At 39.0% G+C, this 13,358-nt stretch overlaps 1 protein-coding gene across 1 annotated transcript in view; it reads left to right on the top strand.

Moving 5' to 3' along the window:
* The window catches only part of LOC122747801 (WD repeat-containing protein 49-like), a 118,389-nt gene extending 105,430 nt beyond the window's left edge, over positions 1-12,959 (top strand). Inside the window, exons 20-22 of the mRNA XM_043993629.1 lie at positions 6,864-6,958; positions 8,969-9,116; positions 12,720-12,959. Coding sequence (XP_043849564.1) covers positions 6,864-6,958; positions 8,969-9,116; positions 12,720-12,959 — 483 coding nt within the window. The remainder of the gene's footprint in view (positions 1-6,863; positions 6,959-8,968; positions 9,117-12,719) is intronic.
* The last annotated feature ends 399 nt before the right edge of the window (positions 12,960-13,358 follow it).

The raw sequence follows: 13,358 nt of genomic DNA, 5'->3' as shown, positions 1-13,358 counted from the left end.
TGGGTCTTAATGTTAAGATGTACCAAGATCATCACTTTTGTCAGGTTAGTTATGGAAGAACTAAGAGCTGGGAGAGTGAATTTTTAAAGAGGTCTCTAGATTTGGATGAGGCAGCTAGGTGGGCACAGTGGATATAGAGCACTGAGCCTGGAGTCAGAAAGACTCATCTTCCTGAGTTAAAATCTGACCTCAGAGACTTACTAGCTATGTGACCCTAAGCAAGTCACTTAACCTTATTTGCCCCAGTTTCCTTATCTGAAAAATAAGCTAGAGAAGGAAATGACAAACCACTCCAGTATCTTTGCTAAGAAAACCCTAAATATTGTCATGAAGATTCAGACATGACAGAAATGACTGAACAGCAACTAGATTTGAATAAACTTAGTGGTCAATGATTCACACCAGCTTTTCAAGAAATTTCAAGAAACTCTAGACAGCAAAGAAGGTCATTTACAAGCCATCACTCCTCTCCACTTGTACTGCATATCAAAAAACAAGAGATCCTGTTTACAAAGTGATATAAATGCATCTTTGGTTTTCCTGAGCAGACTGCGAGATGGCCTTCTGGAATTCAGATCATACAGTGTACCTTAATTGTGTGTCTCTGTCAGGAGCCTAAAACGTGGTCAAAATAGGAAATAAAGTTACTGAGCAAGCAGAGCTTAAGAAAACCTACCGACTCATCAGACATACTGCACCCTTGATAATGCCAGGCTCAAGAAGTCTTCCCAAGGTTAGAAAGAGGTACTACTGTCACTGGAGGAGAACGAGTTGTGTACACAGCACCATGGACAGTGTTTTCAGTGTTGGCTACTGTATTCTTTAAATATGATAAGTCTACAATTTTTTAAAAATGGAAACAAAAATAAGGGTAGGAGCTGAAGAACAGGGCAGTTTGAAAGCAAGGGAAAGGAGGAAGAGTGAGGAGAGAGACAGACAAAGAATATGAAAATCTGAACAAGTGTAAGCAAGGTTTAAACAGAAATTATCCAAATTATGTGCTTTATTTTTAAATAAATCCTGCATGGGAACAGCTCTATGATATACCAGGCCTGAGGAAAACCAGATTACAAATTCAAAGAACTGATTTAGAAGCAAAATGAAAAAGAAAAATGAACTCAAATACTCGGTTAAGTAAAGCTCAAATATGTGGCAGTTTAATCCAAGAAGTACTTTTAAGTATCTACTATGTGTAAAGTATTATGCTGGGCATTAGGAATGTAAAGACCAAAACAAACCCCTCAAACTCATCCTCAAACTGATACCTGATACAGGGTATACAATAAAATAGATAAATAAATATGCATGGGATTATTGGAAGAGGAAGAGAGGACACTAGTAACTAAAAAAATCAGGAAAGATTACTCATAGGAGGTGGCACATGACCTGCATCATAAAGGAAAGCAAAGAGGATTCTGTGAAATGGAAAGGAGGAGGGAGTGCATTCTAGGAATGAGGACAGCCAATGCAAAGTCCCAGAGGAGGGAGAAGCAATGTCATATTCAGGGAATAGCAGAAAAATGATGTTGTCTAGAACATAGAGTACATGAAGGGGAATAAATGTTAAATAAACTTTGGCAAGAAGGGTCATCTTTTCATCAGAGACTAAAACTAAGGACGAGTGAATGGATCACAATGGATTTTGAGGCATGGAGAGAAGGGAAAGAGAAAGGGTATGACGCATGACTTCTATTTTATCATAAAAATGAGAAATAAAGCCCTTTGTTGAGAGGGTGGAGAAGAGGAGATGGTATAGGAGATTTGAAGAGAGAGGAACAGGTTTAGAATAGCTACAGTGGAAGATATGATATAAAGATATAAAGGGAAGAATAAAGTGATTGTCATACAGCTATGAGGGAGCCATTGAAACTACATAACAGAAATTTGCAGTGAAGATAGTGAAGAATTTTTTCTTCGTATTCAGCAGCACCTGGATAGGAGCAGATAATGATGATAAAGATAACTTAGGGTTGGGGTTTGGCAAAGTAAGGTAATGGGAAAGCAGTTACTGAATTGGTTAATCTTAGGTCAAGACTATGAAAGGAGGGAAGTGAAACCAGAGCTTGGATATCAGATTAAAAGAATGAAGTAGGAGTAAATCGAAGGATCAGCTGTTACAGTAAGGCCAAAGAGTGGATTTGAGGAGACAGAGGAAAAGACTAAAGGAAAGAGGTTGGAGTCAGAGAGAAGAATTTCAGAACAGGTAGGTATAATGCACCAGCTTTCATTCAGTTCACAGAATCAAAGCATTTCAGAGCTTTATAATAAAGCACCTCAGGAGCCAGATGCTCATGTAAGTTTTATCTCCACAACTAGAATATAAATAATTTCTATAATGTTCCCTCCCCAAGAGTATAATGGGTTGATGGGTAAGTCATATCTGAGGGCTTTTGCTAGGGAATAGAACCAGAAGGAAGGGTGACCAGGATGGCAAAGGACTTCTAGTTGCTTCTATATAAGCACTGGTTGAATGAATAAGAGATATTTAGATTGGAGAACTAAAGACATAGCTGTCTTCAAGTATGTTTGAAAGGCTGTCTTAATAAATATTTGTGGGCAGCGAGGTGGTGCAGTAGATAAAGGACCAGCCCCAGATTCAGGAGGACCTGAGTTCAAATTCAGCCTCAGACACTTGACACTTATAACTGTGTGACCCTGGGAAAGTCACTTAACCCTCATTGCCTCACCAAAAAAGAAAGAAAGAAAGAAAGAAAGAAAGAAAGAAAGAAAGAAAGAAAGAAAGAAAGAAAGAAAGAAAGAAAGAAAGAAAGAAAGAAAGAAAGAAGGAAAGAAAGAAAGAAAGAAAGAAAGAAAGAAAGAAAGAAAGAAAGAAAGAAAGAAAGAAAGAAAGAAAGAAAGAAAAAGAAAAAGAAAAAGAAAAAAGAAAAAAAGATTTGCTCTGTTTGGACCCAAAATGTCCAACTAGGAATAATAGAAGGAAAGTTATTGTAAGGAAAAACATCTTAAGAGTGAGAGTTATCCAAAATGGAATGGATTGACTCTGAAGACAGTGGGTTCTTTTCCTCTGGAGGTCTTCAGTCAAAGACTTATTTGTTGGGAACACTAGAGAAGAGATTTTTGTCCTGATACTGGCTGGACTGCCAGGTTTCTGAGGTGCTTTATAATAAAGCTCTGAAATTCTTTGTATCTGTGAAAGCTGAAACATTATATCAATGCTCTGCCCAACATGACCTGGGGTTCTTTAGGACCATTCTCCAAATTCCTTCCAAAAAAGAATAAAGGAAAAATGAAATATTCTTATGTAAAATCATTTTCCAACTGATGGCTTGGTCATTGAGACTCTAACTCCTCTAACAGGAAAGAAAAATGTTAATGTATTTGGGCTGACAGTCAGGAGACCTAGGTTCTAGTCTATTCCTGATTGGCTATGTAACTTTGGGCAAATCACCTGGCCCTCAGTTTCTTTATCTGTAAAGATGGCACAATGGAGCAGCAACATGATCTTGTCCAGAGGATGCTGGACTTGGAAGGTCAGGAAGCCCTGAGTTCAAGTCTTTCCCCAGACACTTAATGGCAATGTGACCCTATAAAATCAACAATCCCTCTCAGCTCCAATGTCCTCATGTATAAAAGGGCTAGTAATAGAACAACATAGTGTTGTTGTGAGGCTTAAGAGAGATAATGTATGTAAAGTGCTTTATAATCCTTAAAGCACTGTATAAAAGTGAGCTGCTATTATTAAAAATGAAGGGAGGAGTAGCTAGGTGTTGCAGTGGATTCAGGAGGACCTGAGTTCAAATCCAGCCTCAGACACATGGCACAAGCTGTGTGACCCTAGGCAGGTCACTCAACCCCAATTGCCTCACCAAAAAAAAAAAGAAATATTGTTTGGTGGCAGCTAGGTGGCGCAGGGGATAGAGCACCGACCCTGGAGTCAGGTTCAAATCTGGCCTCAGACACCTGACAATTACTAGCTGTATGACCCTGGGCAAGTCACTTAACCCCAATTGCCTCACCAAAACAAACAAAAAAAAAAATGAAAGGGTGAGACTAGATGACTCCTAAAGTCCTTTCCAGATCTAACCAGTTGGTCAATAGCATTTATTTAGCTCTTGCTATTTTTTAAGGAACAGTACTTTGTGCATTCCTCTCTGGGTTCCACTCCCAACTCTCTTTCTCCACTATAACCCAGAAGCCTTCTAGCCCCAGAAGATCACTCCATCCCTGTAGCCCCTTTCTCTGATTGGTCAGTTCCTCTTGGTAACTCCATTTGAAGGAAGCACCCAGGCCAACCATGTTCACTCCTTCATTCCTCTCTAGGTTGGCTTCTGACTGTCTGTACTTCTTTCTCCACCATTGACCCCATGGTTACCTTGCCTGCTTAACCCCTTTTCAGCTTCCTTTTATGTGTATCTTCCCCTTTAGAATGTAAGCTCCTTGAAGGCAGGAATTGCTTTTCTTTTTGTTGGTGTTTGTATTCCCAAGATTTTACCAAAATACCTGGCACATAGTAAGTACTTAAAAATGTTTGGTTTTGTCATTGTTGTTGCTAAACACTGGGGAATACCCCCCAAAAAAGGCACAAAAATTCAATTCTTGTCCCTCAAATTCTTTTTTTTTTTTGGTGAGGCAATTGGGGTTAAGTGACTTGCCAAGGGTCACACAGCTAGTAAATGTTAAGTGTCTGAGGCTGGATTTGAACTCAGGTCCTCCTGAATCCAGGGCCAGTGCTCTATCCACTGTGCCACCTAGCTGCCCCCACCCGGCCCCTCAAATTCTAATGATAGACACAGCAAGTTCCTTGAGAACAAGGATTGGTTTTTCTTTGTATTCTGAGCATATGATAGGTGCTTGATAAATGCTAGTTGGTTGATTTATTGATTGAATATGTACATACTTGATATACACAGTGTGGGAAAAAGGTTATCTCAGAAGGAAAGCGCTAGCAGTATGTGGGGAAGAGGGAGTGGGCTTTAGGAAAATCACTTTAGCAGGTCAATGGAGGATGGATTGGAGTGGAGAGAGATTTGAGGCTGGGAGACCAACTAGCAAGCTACTGCAATAGTCCACAGATGAAGTGATGAGGGCCTACAACAGATGGGGATTGTGAGTGGAGAGTGGAGAATTGTTGGGAAGGGGAGGACCTTGGAAATAGATTGGCTACGTGGAGTGAGTTCAAGAGAGGAATCAAGGGTGACATTGGAGTTGACAGGGTGACTGGGAGGATAGAGGTACTTTCAACAGTAATAGGGAAATTTGGAGGAGGGAATACTTTTTGGGTAAAGATTTTGAGTGCTCTATCAGATATATTGAGTTTGAGATGCCTTCAGGACATATAATTTATTATGGGAGAAATATCTCCTTTTTGAGTTCGTGTGGTAGGTTACTGCTGCTGAGTAAACCCATCACAATGCAGATATTATAGAAGTGAACACTTAGGCTTTACTATGCTCAAGCACAGGTTCAGGAGTTAGAAGAATAACTGAACAAATGTTAGAATTCCAGCAAGGCTCTTCATAGACAAAATTATAGCAGAGTGACAGAGAAGTAATTTTTGACATACAGCAACCTAATACATCCTTTTAGGCCACCCAAGTTGAACAAACTTAAAAGAATCATAATTGCATACATCCCTCAAGGAAACAAACCCAGTTAAGCAGATGTCTGAGGGATATGAAATGAGAAGGATGAAGAAGAGGGAGCTCTCATTGAACAGCCTTGTTTTTTTTTTTTCAGTGATATACAAGGCAAGAAGGGCAGCTGGTGGTGCAGTGGATAGAGCACCAGCCCTGGATTCAGGAGGACCTGAGTTCAAATCCGGCCTCAGACACTTGACACTTACTAGCTGTGTGACCCCATACAAGTCACTTAACCCCAATTGCCTCACCAGAAAAAAAAAAAGATATATGAGGCAAGGTTATCAGCTGAGAGGAGAGAAGGGGTGCCATCAAAATCTTGAGGACAGATGGTTTTGTGACCTTCTCCAGCTCAGTTTAGCAACATGGATGTAGGAGGAAATGGTAGGAGTAATCTCAGGTTGGCATTTGATGAAACATGATTAGTGATGGGACAAGAGGACAAAGGATTAGAGTGTGTGGGGCAATGTAGAGTTGAACTTGTTCACCAAGGGGTTAAGATAGGGAAGTGAACAGAGAACAGGCAACAAGGGAAGGAACAACTGGGAAATAACTAAAGGGTGAAAGGATTGGCAGTTCTTGTGAGCAAGAACAGGACTAAGAGTTGTAAAGGCAGAGGGAAAGATGAAATGCCAAAAGGCTATGATCAGATAAATGAATTTCAAAGCTCATGAATATGGAATTAGACTGCATGTGTGATGGCAAGGTCAAGGTTTTGATCATCTTTCTGTATAGCTGAGGTGGAGTGGAGGAGGGAGATCCTGGGAACTGAGAAGATTGAAAAACTAGGAAGTTGGAATCCTTGAGAGAGCATCAATAGATATGTTTAAGTACCTTAATATAAGAGCAAGAATTGAGGCAGAAAGACTAATAATCTATGATTATTCTCTTGGAAAAGGAATTGCATTTAGAATCAAAGAATTATAATTTTTTCAAAATCTATAACATATGTAAGAGATTCTCTATTTTAGTTCTAAACCATTTGTTTTCTAGAGGAAACTGAAGCCTGAGAGGTTAAGTCACTTGCCTAGGGTCACACAATCAATTAGCAGCTAAGCTAGGATTAGAATCCAAATGTACTCTCAGTGCAGTTCACTCTCTACTATTACCATTTGACTGGTAAACTATATCATGTAGAAGCTGATAGATTGAAATGACAATAAAATCACATTGCATAGTGCTTCAGCTCTCATCTATATGCCTCAAGACTTACTCGTATTTCCTGATACTATTGGAATGGTAAGACTCTGGTGTTCTTTCTGCTAGGCTGAACAGACTTCAGACCTTTATATACTTGAAGACCCTCCCACTGATCTTGAAATAAAAAAAGAAATTAACATTCCAGCTCCTCAGCAAACTAGGTGAGTAAATACAAAATGGGGGGGTGGTGGTGGTGGAGAGAACATTCTGGGCTTTAAAAGCATTCAAAGGCCCCCAAAGCCAGGTTCTGATCAACAGTTTGAAGTTCTATTTTATCACTAATAATTCTATAGGTTGGGGCAAGTTGCTTGACATTCCTTCTATTGCCTCATCTGTAAAATGGGGCCATTAGCACCTGCTTGGTATATTTTACAGGTGATTGTAGGAATCTAAAGGGACAAGATAACTTATTTTTTATTATATCACTTATTTCTCACTATGTCTAACACATCCCCATTTTTTTCTTCAGTCAATCATTATGTATTTATTAAGCATCTGCTGTGAGGCGGCTAGGTGACACAGTAGATAGAACTCTGGGCTAGGAGTCAGGAAGGCCTGAGTTCAAATCCTACCTCAGACACTTTATTATCTATGTGACCCTGAGCAAATCACTTAACCTTTGTCTCAGTTTCCTTATGTGGAAAATGGGGATTACAGTAGCATCTACTTCCCAGGAGGAGAGGATCAAATGAGACATGTCATGAGGATTATATGAGATAATATTCATGAGGCATTTTGTAAACCCTAAAGCACTATATAAATGTTAGCTATTATTAATATTGTTTTTTGGTGAGGCAATGGGGGTTAAGTGACTTACCCAGAGTCACACAGCTAGTAAGTGTCAAGTGTCTGAGGCTGGATTTGAACTCAGGTCCTCCTGAATCCAGGGCCAGTGTTTTATCCACTGCACCACCTAGCTGCCCTATTATTAATATTATTAATACCATGTATCTAGTACTTTGCTAGGTACTGTGCTAGCTATGTGATCCTGGGCAAGTTACTTAACCTCTTCTTACCTTAATCTATTGGAGAAGGAAATGACAAATCACTCCAGTACCTTTGCCAAAAAAAACCCAGTATGGTCCAATATGTGGACAGTATGGTCCACAAGGTTGTGAAATGTCAAACATGACTTAATGGCTGAATAGCAACAACAAGAAGAAAGAAAAGAGCAAAAATAAAATGAGAATAACAGCAACAATAAAGCAAGCTTAAGGAACTTGGGCTGGAATAGAGGAATAAGGATGGAAGAAGAGTTTATGAGAGCTGGCCTAGATCGAATTAATGTAAGCAAAACAATGTAGGAACCCAGTGCTTCCTTAAATGAGGAGAAAAAAATAAATGAAAAACAATTAAATGGAGAAAAGCACAAGCTCAATAATTGAATTTTAAATGTGAATGGCTTTAACTCTCCAATTAAATGAGCCCCTCTATAACTTCCACTTACTTATCCTGGGTCTGCTATCTACAGTCAATCAGAAAAAGTTTCATTTCTCTTCTGCATGATAGCCCTTCAAAAACTTGAAAATTCTTTCAGTCCAGCCTTTCTCAAATCCTTCAATTGATTTAGCTGTGCCAGAGTCCCCAGGGTTCTCCTCATCCTATCTCACCATATTGTTAAAAGGTTCAAATGAGAAGAGAAATAAGGGAGAAATGAAGGAGAAATAAGAAAAGGGTAGATAAGGGAGGCTCTAGGAGAAACTAAGGAAATAAAGGGGAACTAGTAAAGGACAAAACCATAGAATTCTATGGATTTTAAAGAACATATCAAGAAAAAGATGATCAAAAGCCTTACATGCAGTTCTAAGATGAAGATCCTTAAGAGGTCTTTGAAAACTTTCACATGGGAGTCTTAGTGGAAAGGTAAGAAGACTTCTTGGAATCTATGAGGGTGTTAAATAATAATCTGAAGCAATGGGAATCAATGTTTTCAACATAATAAAAGTGATTGGGAAGAAAGAAATGTGAGGTTGTTGGGGTGGATAGTAGAATTGAGCCAAGGCTCTTTTTCCACATCTGCTAATGAAAATCTCCTTTTGACTATTTATACAACAGGAAATGAGTAGAAGTAGATTATGTGGGGAGGGAGTGCTCAAGATAAGAGGTAGGCTTTCCATAGTCCTGGTCTATGCAATATTAATTTAGATTTTTATATGGCTCTATTTTCTTAGGTTGCTACAAGACCAGAACAAGAATTCCATCGGACCATTTAACCCTGGGTGGCCCAATGCTTACCGCAAGCTCAAATGTCATGAGGTTGCCAATATTCCACCTATAGGAAGAAAACCAGATTTGTCTATTATTGGTACAGACTTTTTTGTAAGTGATATTAAAGAAAAGAGTGGCTAAAGTTATTTCAAATGACCAATCATGTAGCTGCTCCCATGCAATTTGAATTCTAGACAAACTTAAAATGTTTTCTTTTCCTCTTAATTTTTTTCTTTTTGAATACTAGAGAAACTTGTAATGTTTTCTTTTATTCACAGCTTTCCTTTAATATGAAATCAAAAGGTCTGACAGAGTTTAACCCAGGGATTCTTTTTAAAATTTATTTTATTCTAAACTTAAGAAATAAAACAAGCATTTTCATAACATAGAATAGAAAAAAAGATGATTGTACATGAAACTGCAAATCTATTATATATAATTTGCTATTCCTTTTAATATGTAATAAAATTATTGTGTAATTTTTTTTCCTTTTTTCTTCCCTCCTCCCCTCCCAGATAATCTGAGGTCCACAGACCAACACCCTCTAAGAGTTCTATGTATATATTTGGAGGGGGAGGGTCTGTGAACTTTGATTGAAAAAAAAATCACATCTTTATTTCAACATAGGAAGTGTGACTAAGAACCTATCCACATTAATAGTGTGTGTAATCCTGCGTGTTTTATTTTATGCATTTAAAAACTAAAGGAGTCCATAATAGAGAAAAGGTTAAGAACTCTTGGTCTGTGCTTTTGCTGCTAAGAGTCAAAGAATAACAAGACAAAGAGATTTCAGCAGATGTGGGCAGGCTTTCCAGCAGAATTGGAATTTATGTCTAAGTGTACAAATAGGGATTCAAGTTTTCCCTTCCCCTTGATCCCACCTCCTCCCAGGATGTAACGATTGGAATGACGCCACCTGTTGGAGACTTACTGTAAAAAAATTTCGCTATGAAAGGAAGGTCTTTGAGGGCAAGAACATGCGTCTTTTCTTTGGCATCAGAAAGTGATGTTTGCTAGTGGGAGGAAGAAGGAAGAGCTGGGTGCTCTGACTCGCTCTTTTTTCTTGGGGACTCTGGTGGAGAGCAGAGCTAGAAATGCGCTCTCCCTTTAATAGATAGATGAATCTAGGCCTTTTCTCTCTCTCTTTACCAAATTCTTATTCTCCTTAATAAATGCTTAAAGTCTAACTCTTGCTAAAGCTTATAATTTATTGGTGACCACTCATTAGATATTTTAGACAGTTTAGCTAGAATTTTAGCCCTTAACAAGGAAATAGTTATTTACTCATCTTAGCATTGAGTAGGGAAAGTTGGGAAGTGTCCTAGCAGCTTTGCCACTTGTCCCCTGTATCCACCTCCTCCCACTGTGTCAACCCTGGGAATATTATGTACTGTCTGTGTCCATTTTTACCTCTGCAAAAAGTAACTGTTGCTAGATATCTAGCCCCACCCCCTGATGGAGATGGTGGGAGAACAAAATAGTAATATATGTTACTTGAGAAGAAACTGTAAATATACACAATAATAACAATCTTTCTTGTTATAGCTTTCTGTTCTATGAGATTGCCTTGGAGAATCCAACCAAACGTTAGAACATTAGAGATAAAACAGATATTGGAGAAGGATTGTGTAATCCAAACTCTCTCATTTCACTAATTCATGTGTTCATGCAGTCACTCATTTAACAAGCATTTATTAATTCCCTACTATGTACCATGTACTGTGAATACAAAGACAAAAATTCAAACATTGTGGGTGTCCACAAGCAACAAACTTTTATTGAAGAGAAACAAAGTGAACACAACAAAGCAAACATATATAGCCTAGGGAAGGAGGAAGTGGATTCAGGAAGGCAGAACAGACTTTCCAAAGGCATAGAGAAGGAACGTTATGCTTGGGAAACAGTCAACCAGGCCTATGTTCCAGGCATTGTGCTAAACACTGGAGATGCAAAGAAATAAAAACCCCAAACCACACACACACACACACACACAAACAAACAAGTCTCTGCTCTCAAGCTCAGAATGTAACAGGGATGACTACATAAAAATAACTACCTACAAATAGATATATACAAGATGAATTAGAGATAATCTCACAGGGAAGGCACTAGGCTTAAAAGGGATCAGAAAAAGCTTCTTGTAGATGGGACAAGAAGTAGTTCAGTTTGTCTGCAGTTTGAGATGTCCAATAGGAGTTAGAGATGCTAGGCTGGAGGTCACTGGAGAGGTTAGAACTGGATAAATAGATTTGAAAATCATCAGCATAGCAATGATAATTGAATCCATGGGAACTGATGGGATCACCAAGTGAATCAGTACAGAGGGAAAAAAGAATTAGGAGACAGGTCTGTAGAGATAAAGCGATTTGTCCAAGGTCACACTTAATCAAATTATTTTGCATCATATTGGAGTTTATTCTGGTCCATTGTTCAAAGAATTGGGCTCACCAAGCACAAGTTGACATAAATTAAGGAAAAATTCACCTCTACTGTTCTTGGGAGCACTCAGTAACAAAGAAAACAAAGCATATCCACATGTGAGAATTACAACCTGACATCCTATTAGTAAGTTCACTTAACCTAGCTAGAAGAAGAGTCCCGTAATTGGCTGGTGATATTTTTAATGCCAGAAATGTTGAGCAAAAGTCAAGAAATGTAAGACAAAACCACAGGAATCAGAAGAAGAAGAAACACATAGATAAGAATGAGAAAAAGAAGGCAGCTTAGAAAAGGCTTTTTTCCTTGACAGTGAGAGGGCCAATGACAGCTCTGCTTTCTTGTGTGGGAAGAGGGGACTGGGGGGTGGAAAAGGGGATTGGGCAAAACACCTGCAATCAAAATATTATGTGCAAGTCTAGAATATTTCAAAGTGTTTTTGTTGGAGGTGATATCCACCTGTACTTCAATGGCCCTTGAAAGCCTCTTTAGTGCATCAACTAGTACAATTCAACAAACCGGAGAATGGAAGGAGTCGATTTTACTATATGTAGCCTCTAACTGAGCTGTGATGTAGCTGGGGACTGCAGCCTTTATGATAATAAGTACATATACTCTTCTAGTTCTGCTCCTGATTCCCTTTCTCTTCCATGTCCCAGTAGCCTTCTCACCCTGGAATATACCTCTCACCTGTAGCCTTCTTATCCTTGGAGATCTCCCTCCCTCTCTGCCACCTTCAGCTTTTCCTTTCTCTTTTATGGGTTATTTTCCTCCCACTGAGGTATCTCAGTGGTACTCTGGATGGAGCATTGGGCCAAGAGTCAGTTAAGACCTGAGTTCAAATCCAGCCTCAGACACTAGTTGTATGACCCTGGGCAAGTCACTTAAGCTCTATCTTCTTCAGTTTCCTCAATTGTAAAATAGGAATAATAGTAACAACTACTCTCCATGGTTGTAAGGATAAAATGAGATACTATTTGTAAAGCACTTAATCCAGTAAGTAAGTTCTTTGAGAGCAGAGACTGCCTTTTTATTTGTATTTGTTTTCCTGACATTTAGCCCAGTGCCTGACACATACCAGGTGCTTAATAAATGCTCATCAACTTGACTAGACACACTTCTGCAGAAACAGAGCTGTGCATATAAGTTGTTTTTTCAATAGATTAATTCAATTTTCCACTTCTGAACGTCCCTTGCAAAAAGGCAAGTTCAGGAAAATGTTGTTGGCATAGTGCAAAGCTGGCTCTTCTAGCTCCCCTGTATGATGTCCTTATTCAGACAATGCTGAAATTCTTTGCAGACTCTAAGTCATCTCAAGGACCACACAATGCACCCAACCCCAGTAAAGGACCAGATAATGTTCTATATGTCTGCCTCCCCGTGAAAAGAGCAGACAGTGCCATCCTCTTTGGCCCAATGCTCCTTAAAAAAGACAAAAACCCTTGGGGAATAGCCAACTGCATTTTCAAAAGCCTGGCTTTGGTAATCCAAGCAGATGACACAGAAAGTCTGATATAACTGGTAAAACAAACAAACAAAAACTGTTTTGAAGCCCCAGCATTCTAGATTTGGAAGGTACTTTAGAGATAAATTATCAAAGTTCTTCACCAATGTGGGACTCTGTCTGATGTTCCTGAGAAGTGATCCCTCAGCTTTTATTTGAATATCTCCAATGGCAAGGAATCATAAACGTACATGAAAATAATAATGATAATTTGTAGCCATTGAACTTGCCAAAGCTACAGGCTCCAGTCAAATGCATTGTGCAGAAGTCAGCATGTGGGATGCTTTGGCGATCAGGAATTGAGATGCACATGCACAATTGAAAGTACATTAAGAAGCTCTCTGCTCTTTCTTGATAAGAGACTAGAACTAAACCTGTCATTTCATTGATAAAGGGAACTAACTGAATGAGGA

Source organism: Dromiciops gliroides, chromosome 3 (genome assembly GCF_019393635.1).
Source record: "Dromiciops gliroides isolate mDroGli1 chromosome 3, mDroGli1.pri, whole genome shotgun sequence".
NCBI classification, from domain to species: Eukaryota; Metazoa; Chordata; class Mammalia; order Microbiotheria; family Microbiotheriidae; genus Dromiciops; species Dromiciops gliroides.
This window is presented reverse-complemented; position numbering and strand designations above follow the sequence as displayed.